The sequence below is a fragment of the Periophthalmus magnuspinnatus genome, chromosome 16 (assembly GCF_009829125.3).
Source record: "Periophthalmus magnuspinnatus isolate fPerMag1 chromosome 16, fPerMag1.2.pri, whole genome shotgun sequence".
NCBI classification, from domain to species: Eukaryota; Metazoa; Chordata; class Actinopteri; order Gobiiformes; family Gobiidae; genus Periophthalmus; species Periophthalmus magnuspinnatus.
The window spans coordinates 27,755,956-27,773,835 of NC_047141.1; the positions used below are offsets into that span (position 1 = coordinate 27,755,956).

The following is a 17,880-nucleotide window of genomic DNA, read 5'->3' on the forward strand; positions in this document are numbered from 1 at the left end:
GCACCTGTTTTATGTGTGAGAATGATGATTAGAACAAACACACACTACCAGTTCAACGTTAGGACACTCTCTCATTCATGCTTTTTTCTTTATTTTTACAACTTTCTACATTTTAGATACATACAGAAGACACCAAATATATGAAGTAAGCTATAAGGAAGTATGTAACAAGGAAAAAAAGTTAAATCGTTCCACATTTTTTATATATATACTGTATCTTTTATATCCACATCCTCAAAATAGCCACTCTTTGCTTTGTCGATAAATATTGTTTTCCTTGTTACTTATACCACACGCAGTGATTATACTGAATGAGCCAGGTTTAACCAAATCATGCTCATTCTACGTTCTGATTGGATAAGCCCCTTGGGAACTGAAACATGATTAAGCTGCATTTATGTCCCATGTAAATCAACATCACTATTATTATGATCCATTAGATTTACATAGTGGCTTTCAAGACACTCAAAGCGCTTTACAGATGGAACCATGGCTGCCAGTCTGCGCCATCAGCCCCTCTCACCACCAACACTCACATCACATTCACACTAGACACTGTGGGTGAAGTGTCTTGCCTAAGAGGACAACAGGAGTATGTCCTAGAGCAACTGATGCCCCGCTGTGGCATCTGGTATTCCCAGCGGTCTCCCATCCAAGTACTAACCAGGCCCAACCCTGTTTAGCTTCCGAGATTAGACGAGAGCGGACATTCACAGGCTGGTATATTTGATTTAAATGTCTTTGCTTCATAAAAAAACACACAAAATCTTTCATATTTTCATTCGTTGAAAACACTGGAATGCCAAGAGTAAATAACAGGATCTTTTGTTAAATATCACACCCGTCTTTGCAAATTAATTATTTCGCTGTCTTGAAAGCAATAATACACTTTCAAGCTTATTAAAAGTTCATTATTTAGAAGTGTTGATGACCCTTGACCTCCCTATTTCTATAGCTGCCCCCGTGTTGCTCTCTCTCTTCCCATCTCTCTTTGCACAGCCATGTTGGGCAGTGGCACTCACTCACTCCCATTGACAGATTACTTTCCTAATGGAATTTAATTATTTATCCCTTCCTCCGGCGATTTAGCCAGGAAAAGACCGGCAGCCGCAGCAGCACGAGAGGAGGCCGTGGGAGAAGAAGGGACAGACGTGCTCCGCTCACACAGACTCAAGAAGAGCAGGCAGGCTACGGAGCAGAGCTAGCTTACGTCAGGAAAACTGTTATCTTTGCTCACATTTCTTTGAGATTAGCCGTTATCCGAAACATTCATATTCATAACGCTATCGTCTTGTAGCACTGATCACAATATGGTGTCATTATGATTCATACCTAATGGAAGCATGACTGGACTTGAATGGACAATACTACCACATTCTGCTTTTTGTTTGTCAGAATTAGAACAATTTCACATTTTTTCCACATATTTGAGCAAAATGTCTTGCCCCAGTACAGGTATATGTATACGCAGCTATTGAGGTCAGAATAAGTCAGCGATTTCCTGTCTTCATCTAATTATAAAGCTTTTTATTTTCCGAGAAGCAGGATGTTTGCATGCTACAAGTTTATATAGCGCGTTTCCACCTTCAAGACACTTACATCAAGGAACCGCTCACCCAGCGTCTTGCCCAGGGACACAACGACGGCATTCAACTGTGGGAGCTGGTATCAAACCGCTAACCCTCGGATGAGTGGATAAACACTATAACGACTGAGCTAGTGTTACTTTGTTGTTAGCGTCACAGCAAAACTCCACTCTGGTTTCTGAGAGCTGTGAAAAGCACTTACTAACTCATTGCGGTAAATAATTAGAATGCCCAGAATGCATGAATGAGGAATAACTTTGGACCACTGCCAACCATTTAAAATGAACTACTTCTGTTCATGTTTTGAAGACAGAACAAATTATGCAGAGCGCCTTCAATACAAAATACAAAAAGTACAGTACGGGCATGTCTCTAGGTCTGGTGATAATGGCAAATATACGTCTCTAGCTGCACATCATTTTCACACTGCCACTTGTATAGAGGCGTTTGATCAGAGGATGAGGATCGAGCCAACCGAGAAGTAAATAGAACTAAATCTGGTGCGCTCTGGGGCTGCTCCGTGAAGTGTGAAAACAACTTTAGACAGTCTCCTCCCTCTTTTTACAACTCTGTGGCTTCTTATTTCCACAAAAAATGCTCTCAAACACGCTCGCACTTCTTCTATTTTGGCTAATAGGCTTAATTAGACATCACAGTGACGAGCTGGAAATGCTGGCGATGAGTGAGGAGAGACATTCAGCCTGTTTTAAGCCCTTTACTATAGTGCGAGAAAACAACTTTTGACTTCTATGGCTTAGCTCGGAAGTTATATTTACCGTTGCTTGTGTTGTCTTTAGTGTCCTGGTATTTTGCAGTTACGTGCTTAGTTCAAATGTGCGTCTTTCGGTTTAAAGATAAGGGCTAAACTCCTCAGTATCAGACTGTAGTACATGCATTAGTGGGCACACCTCAGTCCCTCTCCTTAAGTCTTTTTCTCAGTCTCTCTCCTTCCCTCTCTCACTGGGGAACCTAATTAAGCTTGGCTGCTCTTTGATGTTGTCGCCTTGGCAACAGTCACCATGACAAGGCTGGGACTGCTCTCCTCTCTCCCTCTCTGACTCTCTTTTTCTGACTCCCCTCTCTCTATCTCCTACCTTTCTCTTCCTCTTTATTCTTCTCTTGTCCTCTCTCTGTTCGTCTTTCTCCCCCTTCGCTCCATCCTATTCCCTTCCTCTCTTCTCTATCTCACACTTTCTCGCTCTCACCTACTTCCCTCCCTCTCCCCGCCCTCCTCTCCCTCCTTTCCCTCTTCCTCGCTGGTACAGTCCTTACACAAACACATATCGCACTGTTTGACATCATTAAGACTATGCCAAGTGTTTGACCCTGGTTCAAACGGGGCCTCATGCAGGTGCATGCAGGGACCTCAGACACATGTCCTCCTCGTATCAGATAAGCCCAAATGATGATCAAAGGTTCATAGCTCACCCCTGACGATGGGCAGATGGAGATAAAGAGTGCAGCTGTCAGCTTTGTTGTCTTTGACTCCACATTACGCCTGTTTTTTTTCCTAAATAAATGTTTGTATTCGTTAATGGGTCCTCAACATGAATCACGGGTAAAGAGCGGAGTTGCAGGATTCTGGAAAAGCAGCTGATGTTTAGTGGGGAGTTCCTCACTTCTAGAGATGAAACTGTAACCAGTATTAAGGCTTTAAGGTATATCTCTGTATTAAAAGGTCCATATTACGTTGTTACGCTGTATGATGTTATAATGTTGTTTCCTCATCACAAACAGACCTAGAGTTGTGTTTTGCTTCATTCGCACATGTTTAACACACAAACCCTGCATATTTAGGATGAGTTCTTCTCTCAAACTGAAAAAAAAAAAACACTCTTCCACCTTGTGATGTCATACGGTAATACAGGAAGTGCTCCATTGTGTTTTTAAACTCCATACACTTCACTAGAATCATATAATGAATAATTCAGCCCTGGAATTGCCCATCTCTACTAAATACTTCATGACATCACAAGGTGGAACAGAACATTTTGAGCTGTGAGGATATAGACAGACTAATACTAAAGAGTTACTCATGTGTGGATGAAACAAAACACTTGGTCCCCAGTGTAGCTTACTCCAGATATGTTTTTGATGAGGTAACAGTATTATAACATGATTTAAAGCTCAGCAGAGTCAATTTTGCGTAATATAGGACCTTTAAAGAAGACAAATTATGCACTTTGGTGTGTAATTAGTATATAACTGTAACAATGCAAAGATAATGATTTTAAATTTGTTAACTATAAACTGCAATATTAATCTAACAGGGCCTGATTGATAGATTTTTGTGGGGCGATATGATACCGATATAAGGGGCTTTGGGTGTTGTAATCATCTATGGTAAATCTTCCATTGATGACACTTAATTTTGGCTCTGTTAGACTTTAAGTTGAGTTTATTTAGGCTACATGTGCTGTTATTCTGACATATTTTCAATCCTCACAGCACAGATAGGCTACATCTCAGATCCCAACCCTTCACAAATACAATTCCTTCTAATCCTGCCTCAAAACTGTTGTCCATAAAAAGAATATAATCCAGCATGTTGACAGCAGCGGTGTGTCCTGTTTATAGCGAAAGTCCACTCTCTTCTCCACACTCACATTCTGATAAAAAACAAGCTGTAGTTTTGTTGCTGGCCTGATTTGCGCTGAAGTTAACTTTTATTCTAGAGTCAGAAGTTTAGTTCAAAGCATTTCAATCTAGTGCTGTCTCAGAACCTGACTCTGGGGCTGCATTCAGGTGCAGTACAGCATCACAGACGCACAGACAAACTACTCTGCAGATAAATATTGATGCGGCGCCACATATTAAGACATTAATCTGACTTTAAATTGGATCTAATGGCTGTAATATAGAGAATATAGGCTTCATAATGAGGTTTAACATGCTCACGTGGGCTAACGGCCCATATTGACAGCCGATATGTCTCCAAGTGTCCATATCGGCTGAAAATGTTGACCAGTCAATATATCGGTTGGGCCTCATCTTACGCGGTTGAAAAATAGAAACAGATCCATCAATTTTCTGTTCAAAACTGCAGAACTAATGGTCCCTGCCTCTTCATAGTGGATTTTCATTTATGTTGTTTATGTTTTATTGTTGAAAAAGTTTTATGTGACATTTCTTAACCCTACCTCTTCACCCTGGTGTGATCCAGAATTTTTGGGAAAAATCAGAACAATTGATGGAGATAGGGGGTAGGTGAAAACAGGAATTATTTGAGCACTCAAGACTGAAATATAGAACAACATAGGATTGTACAGAAACACACAAATCGATCAAAATACAGCTTTGTGTACGCTAATGAGGAGGCAGCACATACAAGTTGTTTTTATAATATATAATGTAACAATATAATATGCCCCCCTTTAAAATGTATTAATACTGTGAAAAAGCAGCACTCCTAAAGCCTTCAATTTACAAGGTTATATATAGTTTGTCATTATATAGATCTGTCATGCCACAGAAAACCAGGACGGAATAGTCTCTGTGTTTTCTTCTGCACACTCTCCCTCTCTTGCTCTCTTTCTTGCCTTTAGTCACTCTAAGAAATGTTTCATAGCATGCATATGAATTATTTTGGAGTGCACTTACAGTTCAGCCTCATTCCAACAGATTACACACAGTTGGAAATATTACATTACTTAATGGCTTCATCTTCCTGATATTTCTAAACTTGTGCACTTCCTCTGCTTTTCATTCATGTGTTCTGGGTTCTCCGCCCCCTCGCTCAGCTCCACAGCCCTGTTCCTGTCAGCGCAGACTCTAAACGGCCTTCTGTAATCAAACCAGCTCTAACCTCTTTATAACTACTGCCTCATAATGTGATTAACAGTCACAACAGTAATGAACATGCATGTGCTGCAAAGAGGGGGGCTGCAGTTACACAAACATGAAACCTGCTCCCAGCGCACTGCTTTTCTACATGATATTGTCAGTGTGATAATTAGTTGTGGATTTTGCTAAAGAAAAAACACTCTTGATGTTGTGTTTCCTGTAGAGTTGTGTTTTCTGAAAATAAGCCCACTCTCTCTGAATAGGCTGAATACGTATCTGATTATGTGGAGATGTTTTACATTTTATGAAACAGACTAAAGTTGAGATCGCCCTGATTCTTTTAACCATCAGCTCACTCATCTGGAGGATGAGTGGACTGTGTCACTGGAGCGTGAGCAGGAAACTTTCAGCTCCATTAAAACTCTTTTCTGCCTCTGCAGCTGTTCGTCATCGACAACGGGGCGGACGACTGGCGCATCGCCATGACGATGGAGCGGGTCCTGCTCATCGCTCTGGAGCTGCTGGTGTCCGCAGTGCACCCGGTGCCCGGGGACTTTAAGTTCCAGTGGAGGGCGCGGCTGGCCTTCTCCTACGCCCCGTCCCAGGCCGAGGCGGACCTGGACATGGTGCTGAGCGTGCCCATGTTCCTGCGGCTCTACCTCATCGCCAGAGTCATGCTCCTACACAGCAAACTGTTCACTGACGCCTCGTCCCGCAGTATAGGGGCCCTAAACAAGGTCTGTAACACTCAGCTTTAGTACAGAGAGAAAGAGGTCTGTGTGCACACTCCTCACAGACTTACGTGTATCACTCATCAAAAAGAGCAGTCTCTGGTAGTGATGTGGAGGTCAGACACTTTCAGAATCAAATCTATGCCTTTGATCCTTGGCCTTATTTCTATATTTTTCCATCTCAGTCCTTTTCATTGTAGCCTGTTTCTTTTCATCAGCATTTCAAATACCCTTTCTTTCCCTGTGTTATTACAGTGCACACAGACGTAGACGTAAGACATGGTAGAGCGCTCATAACACAATATGAGACGGGAGCGTGAAATGGAAATAAGATAATGCATGAGTCAAATGGGCCTTGAAAGAACCAAACAGAATGAGATTTCCACACAAGTGCTGAGGAATGTAAACATGACATACAGTAAATAATTTGCAGCTGGACAACAATGAGTTCAGACCATAAACAATGACCTTGCTCACATGCACAACAAAATCTGATTATAATCTGACATGTGGACCTTTACGATTACTTAAAATACATGTAAAGTGTAAAATCTGATGTGAGGCTTTTGGCTTTTTACATTTGAAAATCATCTTATCACTCAAAAAATGTGATATTATTCAGATTTTGTGTGCACATGTAACCACTGCCAGTGCTGTAGAATCATAGACCATATAAAAGTATATATAAGTGCTAACCGCCATGTTCCAGATAGGAAGTTAGCATGAGCGTGAAATGGTTCCTTTAAGCACTTGTTGCAGTTGACTTCTACTGACAAATCTTTGTTTCTCTCCCTGTAACTACTGCTGTGAGACTCGTCATTTTGATCTTAAAATGTTTGAATTATTGCTTTTACTTAGTTGTCTCTAAATTAAGATATGAACATTAATAACAGACCAAACCGGTGCCTATTTTCCCAAAGGTTACTCCCGCTAGCGATAACAACAGGTTGATTGACAGCCATGGTGCTAAGGCATTGATGTTGCTCTTTGTGTCACTTTTTCTTTCATGTGGATAGACCCAGTAATTACAGAGACATTAACCACAAACCAAGCTAACAAATGTCAAAATACGGTCCTGGTTTATGGTTAATATCTATTCAGAAGGTGGTGCCATTGTTTAATCCCAAACACCTGATTTGAAAGGATTTTAAGGCGTAAGATTAATTTTTGACAGGTTTGTGGAGCCAATCGCCAAAAAATGCAACAGTCATCATACATAGAGTTATATAAGCCCCTGCCGTCCATCTGAAACTATGATATAATCAAATTCTGGGATGTGAACACAACCTATGTGAGCTGAAATATGCCAATGAGAAAGGAAAGCACGGATTTGACACCAGAGTGAAGTGACAATAGTGGGTTTATCTGCTCTGAGGTGGCACTCTGGCCCTGAGGTGACAGATGTGACAAGGGGAGCTGTTGTTATTGTTGAAGTTGAAACATGACAACTCATTTATCAGCTCTTAACCCTTCAAGGACCTGCCCCTCTGCTCAGATCCATACCGTTTACATAGTACCACTTATTCACAAATGAACATCGTCGACTACGCTGCAATAGGCCAATTACTTCAAGGCTGAGGCAGGAGTCAAAGGGCGAGTCCCCATCTCCCATTACAGTCAAGATTCTCTAAGTGCAATCAAAAGCTGGAGAGGATGAGGATCTAATAGGAAATGCAATCTTTTTTTTTCATTATTTTATATAATACGTGTTTCTGTATCATTTTAAGATGCATATGACAAACTAAAAGAGGATTGTTGTATTTAGCGTATCACTGTTCTCAAAGCAAAAGATAAATAAAATCTGTCAAAAATGGACAAAACGTTGTAGAGTGAAGACGTTCTCTGCTCATCCAAGCTCCTTCTTAAGTTCTGGTCTCATAGTATAACTAACTAAGCCATTTTTTTTTTGTCCAAATTGAGTTTTCTGTCTCATTTTACTCTCCAAACCCTGCTTCATCTGTAGGTGTCATTGGCTTTGTCCTCAAACCAGTCAGAAACAAACAGTTAGAACAGAGTTTATTTGTAGAGATAGGAAATTGAATGAAGGTAGTCATAACAGACAGTTGGGAGTGGGTCGTGGGTCGCAGGGTCAATGGCTGGGCTGTTCGTACCGGACATGGAGAGCTAGGTCGGAGACGGAGATGCAGGATAGTTCTAAGGAGCGCAATCACGGTGGATAGACGAGCAAGTAAACCAGAGCATGACATGAAGACGACAAGACGATCTGACCCTGGGTGTTGGCTCCTTTTATACTCGCAGGTGAAGGCTTGATTACCTGATGAGAAGCAGGTGTGCGGAGGCGGTACCACAGTCTCCGCCCAGCTTCAGGCTCAAACACAGAAGGGAGAGGGGAAAACAGCACAGAATGCACAAAAAAAACCAAATCCTGACAGAAAGATTGGTACTGCCGAATAAACACACAAACCGCCAAGTTATCTTTTTGTTAATTATGCTAGGAAGCTTAAGATATGTGAAAAGTACTCAAAATGAAAACCACCGGTATCCAAGATGGTTGTGTTCGGCGTTCAAAATAAAAATCAGAGCTGATAAGTTGTTTTTTGCAGAGTTAGCCAGACTGGTTCTCTCTTTATTTTATGCACCTCCTTCTACGTTGCGTCTCAAGCCAAACCCATACACAGACGTTAAGCTTGTTTATTTCAGTGACCCATGAGAAACAAACAAGTTATACGCTTAATACCTGCTGACTACTGGCTTAAAGGTCAAACTGCTGAGCTCAAAATCTTTGTTCATAAATCAATAGTGTTCAGATAGGGCATTGTGGACATGGAATCTTAATGCATGTTGTGTTGTTAGCACAATAAAACATCAGTGTAATCACTTTTTATCGCTTTTCTTTGTGAATATGCATGTTTTGGGACTCGGGATACATGCTGTGAGATACTAGAATTAATTAAAATCACAATAGGCCCGTAGCATTCGATCAGATAAGCGGATCATTACCGGGTCACTTCATTATTCTAACACATTGTTGTTGTTGCAGGTTCATTTTAACACGCGGTTTGTAATGAAAACGCTCATGACTATCTGCCCTGGGACGGTGCTGCTGGTCTTTAGCATCTCCCTGTGGATCATCGCTGCCTGGACCGTGCGAGTGTGCGAGAGGTGGGTCAACATTCCCCTAAATTTGGTTAAAAACAAATAAAAATGTCTTTAGCTATTAATTTGAAGAGAGGCTTTTAATAATTACAATTTAAACGACAACAAAAAGGTACATTTCTTCCTCCAAACACTGAATTCTGCTCCAAACCACATGCTTTTACTGACAGAGAATTGGCTGTGGAGCTTTTAAACTGACCCAAACATATGATGGACGATTACAGATAATTGAAGCTCGATCTTGATTAAAAATTGATTAATAGCCATCATTCCCTAGTAAGCTCTAACCTCCAAGTATTGCCCTGGACATTTGCCCTCCCAAAGTATAATAAGTCATCTAGTGTCATGAAACAACAATTCAGACTCAATAGAAAAGAAGAAAAAAGCCTAAAAGTTCCATCTTTACACACTCTACATACATTCTTTACCCATTAATTAATGATATGTAAAGGAAACAATTATGAATGTAACTGTAAAGAAAGTTGCATCATTTTTTTCACTTTTTCAGGTAATTTAAGTGTTTATTATGGTAGTTTAATGTCAGTTTTTTGTTTTGTTCGTGTGTGTTGTCACGTTTTGACTGTGGATTGTTCTCATCATAGCTTTCATTTGAGCAGTATTAATACTTTGGAGTTGATGAAAAAAAGGCTTGATTCTTGATAACAATTCCGATACCGCGATGATCATGAAAAAACACACTTTTTATCACTGGGTTTCAGAATGATGAACAATTGGGACCTTAGCCACAGCAATTAACAATGTAACAAAATATAATATCATTTAAATGGAAAAAAAAAAATCAAAATTTGAAGCTGAAACGCATGAAAAGACAATAGTAGTTTTTAATAACACAAAATAAAAGTAGTTCTTATTTCTGTATGTGGTCTAATACTCATATAGATACCCTGGATACTTCAAATGTGTATCTAACCTCAATATTAGTTTTAGTATCAATTAGTATCTGGCTATCGATTTTTTGTCCACCCTAATTGAATCTGCGAAATATTTATAGACTCTGTGAATAGGTTGCAGTAATAGCATGGAATTATCCAGTAACGTATAGCTCCTGGTTTTGTGCTTCTGTTTGTCTGTGCTGCACACCACAAATAAACCAGACTGGGCTGTAATGGGACAATGAATTCAATAGAGAAATTAAATAGATTTGGCAGGAAATCTAATCTGAGACATGTGTGCAACGTAATAGAGGTTTAGACTTTGGTTTATGAGGCTTTTCACCAGTTGGACCACTAAGTTGATTCAGACAGTGGAGTTGATTACTTCATTTTGTTTGTCGTTATCGATATAATATAAAGGCATATAGTTTAAATGATATAGCGATGAGAAATGGAGGCACTTTTGGAGCAATTTGCCTATGCGTATGGAGCACAGTGACCAGCTGAGTTAAGCTTAAAAGTGGATAATCACATACGTGGTAACTCAGAGGTGTCCAAACATTTTTTGATCGTGGGCCACATCTCAAAACATGTTCGAAGCAGAGGGCCACAGACCGATGATCAATGCAGTGCGGTGCTTTATACACGGCTTTGACAGAGCTGCTGTATATTAATAAGGTTGTATCACACTGCAATGTGATGTTTGAGGTTATAGTGGTAGAAATAGTTTAATTTGCTGTTAAAAGTACTGCTTATGATCAATTGGGCCAGTTCAGCGGGAGGTCTGAGGGCCATTAAAAACTGGTCTGAGGGCTGCATTTGGCCCCGGAGCCATAGTTTTGACACCCCTGCGCTAGAGGGAGTATGTCTCTCAGCTGGCCTGGGAACGCCTTGGGGTCCCATTGGAGGAGCTAGACGAAGTGTTTGGGGTGACGGAGGTCTGGGGATCCCTGCTTAGAAGAAAATTGATTGATGGATGGACTTTATAATCTATTTCTGAAACGTTATAAAATGCAAAATTAAAAGGACACATTTTAGGTTTTTAATATATTTTTGTGAATCAAATAATCGCATCATGGGCAGTAGTTGGCCTCTGTTGTGACTTTAAACTTTTAAGATTTCAATTCTATGTACAGTCTAAGGCAAAAATGAATTGGACATTTACTTCCCGTAACCTCGGCGGGATTTGAAGTGACTGGTGAGCTCCATAGTTGTGCCGCAATAACGACCCTTGAATTGCTTTATGTACCTAAAACGATTACCCTAAAACAGCATCTCGCCAGTGATGCTTTTTCCCAATGAACCAAGTCATAAATAAAATATGAGATGCATAAAATAAATAGCACAATAAAACACTTAAGTAGGTGGTAAGTATCTATCGTAATCTGACCATTTAGTGCTCGAATTTTAACTTTATACAAGAAAATGTGCAAAAACAGCCTGAAAATATCGTTAATTTCTCATTTACTGAACAAGAAGTCTATGAAGTGTTAATTGTGACAAGCCTATATATACACTGAACGTTTATGGGGAAAGGTACACTGTATTGTGTTCAGTGCGGTGAAGCTTGGACCCTTTTACATACAGGAAACTCAATGCAAACATATTAGTTCACTCTAGGGACTTTAACCTGAGGAGAAGTGGGTGCCTTTACACACTGTGCAGGACTGAACCCTCATTAATTGTTTATATATACAGGATATGAATGTTAAATTAGATCGGGTCAACAGAATGTCATCCGCACATGTAAGTCACGATATCATGGCACAGAAAATATCGTCTCCATGGAGGTGTCCATCTTGGAATTGCACAAACATGTCTTTAAATACATGCGTTCTTACTGTGAGTGTGAGCGGGGTTCCCTGTGCAGTATACAGACTTAACCTTCAAGTTCAACTGGTGGGATCACGCTCTTGTCTCCATGGAGATAGAATGCCATGCTGCGGAACATTCCAGGCTAAGTAATTGCATCTTCATGGAGACACGGTGACGCAAAAACCCCAGAGCATCGTAATACAAACTTCCCCATTAGACGTAGCACTTCTAATTTATCAACCAATAACTCAGTATAAAAATACATCTTGGTACGATTTTATCATATGATGCTAGAGACAAAAAGAACCTCGAGAAAAAATGTCAGCTCTTTAATAATCTTGTTTAAAAGTCTCACTGGCCAGCTGCTGTTAATCCATTGTCTGATCTGCATCCAGGCGCCATTGGCATTTCTTTTATAGACGGCTTCGGAAAATGTATAATCCTTTCATTAAATAGCAAAATGACTCAAAGCTTGTCATTTTATAATACGCACAGCCCTGTCTGCACAAATCGTAGACATGTGATACATTCAAATAAAAAGATGAAGGCTTTAGTTAGATTTTTTTTAGAAGCTCATTACTTTGGTAACTCCAAAGAACTTGAACTCTTACATCAAAAAAAACTTTGCATTAGCAAAAACAACTAGATAAGCTGCGGGGTCATTACTGGTAAATACATTTATCACACTGTATGAGGAGAACACTTTTGATTTCACTGTTTTTGCTTCCTAAAATCTTTATAGGTTTAACATTAAGCTAACTAACTATGACGTAACAATCCCGTACAAATCTCTATTGTTATTGTAGGCCACTCAAATTACTATACTGCAAATGTATAATTCAGACATGTCATTATGCATTGAAGTTGCACAAAATATAAACTTGTGTCTCCTGTAAACAGATATATTTTGCATTTCAGAATAAAAAGAGAAATGTGTACATGATGATTTTCTCTGTTCACAAAAAACTTCTTTCCAGACCCTCATCTGATTAGTTGCTATGGTAATTCTATTGTGCAGGAGGCAGAGAGAGACATTGGAGCAGTTAAATGTTTTGTGTGACACGGTGGTGGTGATATTCTTTGATGACGCTCTGGGTGAATGCTGTGTTTTTCAGGTACCACGATGCCCAGGATGTGACCAGTAATTTCCTGGGGGCCATGTGGCTTATCTCTATCACCTTCTTGTCCATTGGCTACGGCGACATGGTGCCTCACACCTACTGCGGCAAAGGAGTGTGTCTGCTCACTGGGATCATGGTCAGTACAAGTCTCTCTCTGTTTGACAACCCCTCTGTGCTCTAGTAACTGTGATACTGTGCTAATTTATGCTATCATTAGGTCCATAGTGGTATTTTTAAAGCTTTTATACACAACTGAGTACCATTTTAAGACAAAATAATAGTACCTTTTGTGGTCTTATATTAAAATAAATTACACAGGAAGGGTTATATTGTTAATTGTGTTTAATCTACCCACTCAAATCCCAGACTATAAATTGCACTTTTTCTCATAGTTTGGCTGGGGATGCGACTTATATTCAGATGCGATTTTTATGTGAAATATTAGTTTTTTTCTTCATTATTATGCGTTTTTTGGCTGGTACGACTTATACTTCAAAAAATATGGTATATCCCAAGCAGATAGTACAATACTTTTACAAAAACCAAAAGTTAAAGGTGCAGTAGGTGACTTTTCTGATGGAGAGTCATCTGCTTCTTTCCATGGACATGTTCTTGCTTTGCCTGAAATGTTCCAGTTTGGCATTAAAACTTATCGATCTCCACGGAGACAAGCAGGTGATGCCTCCAGGCCAAGTTACAGATGAAATCCGTAGAGGCGAGCCCACTCTCCGCAAGAATATATGTTTTTCAGGGTATTTTTGAGCAATAAAAATACCTAGAATTGAGGACGTTTAAGACCATTGTGTGGAATATTCCAGGAAAGTGATAACATCTTCATGGCAGAAAACAGGTTGCAAACACCCCTCTAGAAAAGTTAAAGTGTAAACCTCATTTGGAATCACATAATCTTGTTTATCGGCAGCAACAGCAAGAAACATATTGGTATCAGCAGAAAAAAAACCTTCTGGGACCGTTGGTATTTGCCCTCACCTCATTCAAAGGTCGACAGATTAGAGCGTTCTGTAACTCGGCCAGAGAAACGGTGGCATTTGGGTAATTTGGGCAACTCTCCCTGAATTAGCCTGCATCTGTGCTGTGTGTGTTTTGGACGTGTAGGCGAGCTAACAGGAGCTAACACAAGCTAACAGGAGCTAACAGGAGCCGTGTGTTATTCCCTTGTCTGTTCTGATTGCATAATGAAGGTCCCACTTTCCCCTGTGCCATGTCCTCCCACTCTCTGCTCCTCTCTCTTCATAGCTCTCTCTTTCTCGTTCACATCTCTCTCTCGTCTGCGCTCTTTCTACCTCCCTCCACTCATCTTTCCTCTCTTTTCTCTGTCCTTCACTTCTCTTTGTATCTCTAACACATCTCATTTCTGCACTCCTCTCTCTCCTCTTCTTCTCTTCCTTCCAATTCTCCCCTTTTCATTTATTTCTACCTCCCTCTGTCATAGTTTCACTCTTTCTTTCTCTTCCTTCCAACTCCCCTTTTCTCCTTCATTTTCTCTCTCTCTCTGTCTCTCTCTCTCTACTTCACCTCCCATTATCCTTCTCTCTTCACCTCTCTCTATCCTTCACTTCTCTCACTCCCTCTCTTTCTTTGTGTTTCTCTCTCTTTCACCTCTCCAAATCCCCGTCTCTCTCCTCACTTCACCTCCTCTCTCCTTCACTCTTCCTCCTACTCATTCCCCCTCTCTCTCATGTACTTCGTAAACCCTCTCTCTCTTTCTTCTCCTTTCTCTCCCCCTTCTCTCCCTCTCTCTTCACCTCTCTCTCTATCCTTCACATCTCTCCCTCCCTCACTCTCTTTATGTTTCTCTCTCATTCACCTCTCTCACCTTCAAATCCCCGTCTCTCTTCCCACTTCACCCCCCTCACCCCTTCAGTCTGTCTCTTTCTGTCTTTTTTATCTCTCTTTCTCCCCACTTCACCCCCTCTCTCCTTCACTCGCTCTCCCTCTTTTTATCTCCCTCTCTTTCTCCACTTCACCCCCCCTCTCCTTCACTCGCTCTCTCTCCCTCTTTTTATCTCCCTCTCTTTCTCCATTTCACCCCCTCTCTCCTTCACTCTCTCCCCCTCTTTTTATCTCCCTCTCTTTCTCCACTTCACCCCCTCTCTCCTTCACTCGCCCTCTCTCCCTCTTTTTATCTCCCTCTCTTTCTCCATTTCACCCCCTCTCCCCTTCACTCTCTCTCTCTCTCCCTCTTTTTATCTCCCTCTCTTTCTCCACTTCACCCCCTCTCTCCTTCACTCTTCCCCCTGCTCATTCCCCCTCTCTCCCCTGTACTTCCTAAACCTTCTCTCTCTTTCTTCTTCTTTCTCTCCCCCTTCTCCCCCACTCTCTTCACCTCTCTCTCTCTATCCTTCACTTCTCTCACTCTTCTTCTCACCTTCTCTCACAATGTAAAAGCCAAAAGTAAAATCTTTAAACTCGACAAAAAGTTGTAGGAGTGAAGACGTTTTTCTGCTCGTCTAAACCTCTTCTTCGTCGTGAGAGCTCCTCCGGACCCCAGTCTGCTGTTCATCTCTCTCATATACTCCCTCTACCCCTCCCCCTCCTTCTCTCCTCCTCTGTTTGTTCAACCATCTTCTCCTCCCTCCAGCTTTGTGTTTACTTCTAAGTCCGTGTGTTAGTACCACCGGGAGAGCGATTGACGGCTCCTCCATTTGCTTGACTTCACAGGTATCTGGCTGTCCACAAACTCTCCCACAGATACTCACATGACTTTGTTCTGTTCTCGGCGCGTTTCATCCTGTCACGTCTCGTTACCGTCTCTGTTCTGTGGAAGGCCAGACCCCAAGTTTCATCATCCTCCCATTGCAGCCAATCACAGTGACTGACAATAAAAACAGCTAAAGATTTAGTCTGTCCATACACTCTGCACATGTACTGTAATCATGACATAACTGTTATTATATTTAGGTCAAAAAGCACAGGGTGTAGTAGCAGATATTTGTTATGAAGTAGTGAATGTTTAATGTCTGGACTTGGTAGGTACAGTGCAATTCATGTAATTCAGGTTGGGCACGCCCTTTCTGCATTACATCAGAAAACATCCTCACACTTGTCCTGGTTTGATGCCAGTTTATTCCTGGTCTAGTCCTGGTCTAGTCTTAGTTTAGTCTGGGTCTAGTCCTGGTTTAATTCTGGTCTAGTCCAGACTTTGTTCAGGGGTCAATCCCAGTTTAATCCCATTTATGATGTGGTGTGTATGCAGGTAATGCTAATTTCCTTGGTTAAATGAGATGTTTTTATGCATCTGTAAATTGCAACAAAGTGTTTTTAAAAGTAGTTTTTAGTTTAAGACCTTTGACCTCTTCAGATCTACTGGGCCTGAGGATTTTACCTAATGTGCATGTTTTGATTTGTTGGAGTAACTGGAGTGACGAAGGAAACATACAAATGCAAAATTCAACGAGGAATAGCCCTGGCGATCTGGGAGTCAAACCTTCTTGCCTCCTCCTGTGTCTAAATTATTAATCACATACATTTAATTACTTTAAAGCCCTCCTGTGTAACATTTTACCCCAAATAGACTCAAAATGAAAGCCTTAATTATCTACAAACACCTTCAAACATGTGCAGCCCCTTTGTGAGTGAGCTTGCCTTTCCACAGACCTTATAACATAGCCGTATTGTTATACAGTGAGGCTTTAATAATAAACTCTTTTATAATTAAGGATCAGTTTGTCGCCAAATAACACAACATTTACAAACAGCTGCGTATCAAACAAATACAAAAGCAATAGTCATGAGGTGAGTCGAACTGCTACTATTTTTGTCGCTTAGCACAATGGAGAGCGGAGCCGTGTTCATTGCAGCCTCTCTTTTTGGTACTCGTACATCTGAAAACATAATAAGTGAATAAACACTACCACGCTGACCCCCATTTACTGAATGACTCATCCAATAGACATTTAGTGCCCTTCTCCACGGTTCTGCGAGCGTCCAGAGTGAGTAGATACGCATCACTCTGAGCCCACTACTCTCAAACCAGCAGCGCGCCATGTGCAAAAAGAATGACAAATATAATACAGAGATATGTCAAATTACAATATGTAGAAGTAAGTCAGAAAAACTCGGTTATGGTTAAAAATAAAGTAATATAAAAGTGATATTATACTGCAACCTCTTCAACCCCAGTACTGTCAAACTGTGCAAATAAAAATCTAATAAATAAATATGCAAACTTAGGAAATGTATTTAAAATGTTGCAGAAAGAGCTGATAAAAAATACAATTAAGTGATTTTTTCCAATATGATCTTGCTCTATACCATCCGTCTCCTCTCAGAACGACTCCCCTCCCTCTAGTTTTTTCAGAGTGCTTTATTTTTGTTGATGATGACAGTTGTTGAGGCAGAAAGACGAAGGTGCGCGCTCGTGTGTGGGTGGACGTGGGGACCGACCCAGCAGGTGCTCTAAACTGAAGTGGATTTAAACAGAAATGGAGTAGGAGGCGGGGCAGTACGGGTGACAGGTCAGGGGTAGAATTAACTTCTTTATCTTTTTATTCCTCGTTGGAGAATTATTATAATGAGCTTCTATAGGAGATATTCTCTGTAGTTGTTACTATGACAACACATGAAGGCTAACTGTGCAGAGTAAACCACTGGCCCGAGGCGGCTTGGGGGGTGCCAGGTGCTCTGTGTTCCTGTGTGTCTGTAGGCAGGCGTCATGCTGGTAGAGGAAGACACACAAGGGTTATAAATACATATATATATATACTATACTGTGCTGTGTCTGTGTAGGTATAGTGTTCTACTTTTCAGATCTGGTTTACGTTGAAAAAGTAAAAGCAGTATCGTATTTATTTTTATATCTCAAAGTGCCTGT

At 40.8% G+C, this 17,880-nt stretch overlaps 1 protein-coding gene across 2 annotated transcripts in view; it reads left to right on the forward strand.

Annotated features, from left to right (window-relative positions):
- Window positions 1-17,880, forward strand: part of kcnn3 (potassium intermediate/small conductance calcium-activated channel, subfamily N, member 3) — a 98,914-nt gene that overhangs the window by 48,701 nt on the left and 32,333 nt on the right. For both annotated transcript variants that reach the window (XM_033981754.2, XM_055228051.1), the window contains exons 4-6: window positions 5,810-6,106; window positions 9,102-9,223; window positions 13,041-13,182. In XM_033981754.2, coding sequence (XP_033837645.1) covers window positions 5,810-6,106; window positions 9,102-9,223; window positions 13,041-13,182 — 561 coding nt within the window. The remainder of the gene's footprint in view (window positions 1-5,809; window positions 6,107-9,101; window positions 9,224-13,040; window positions 13,183-17,880) is intronic.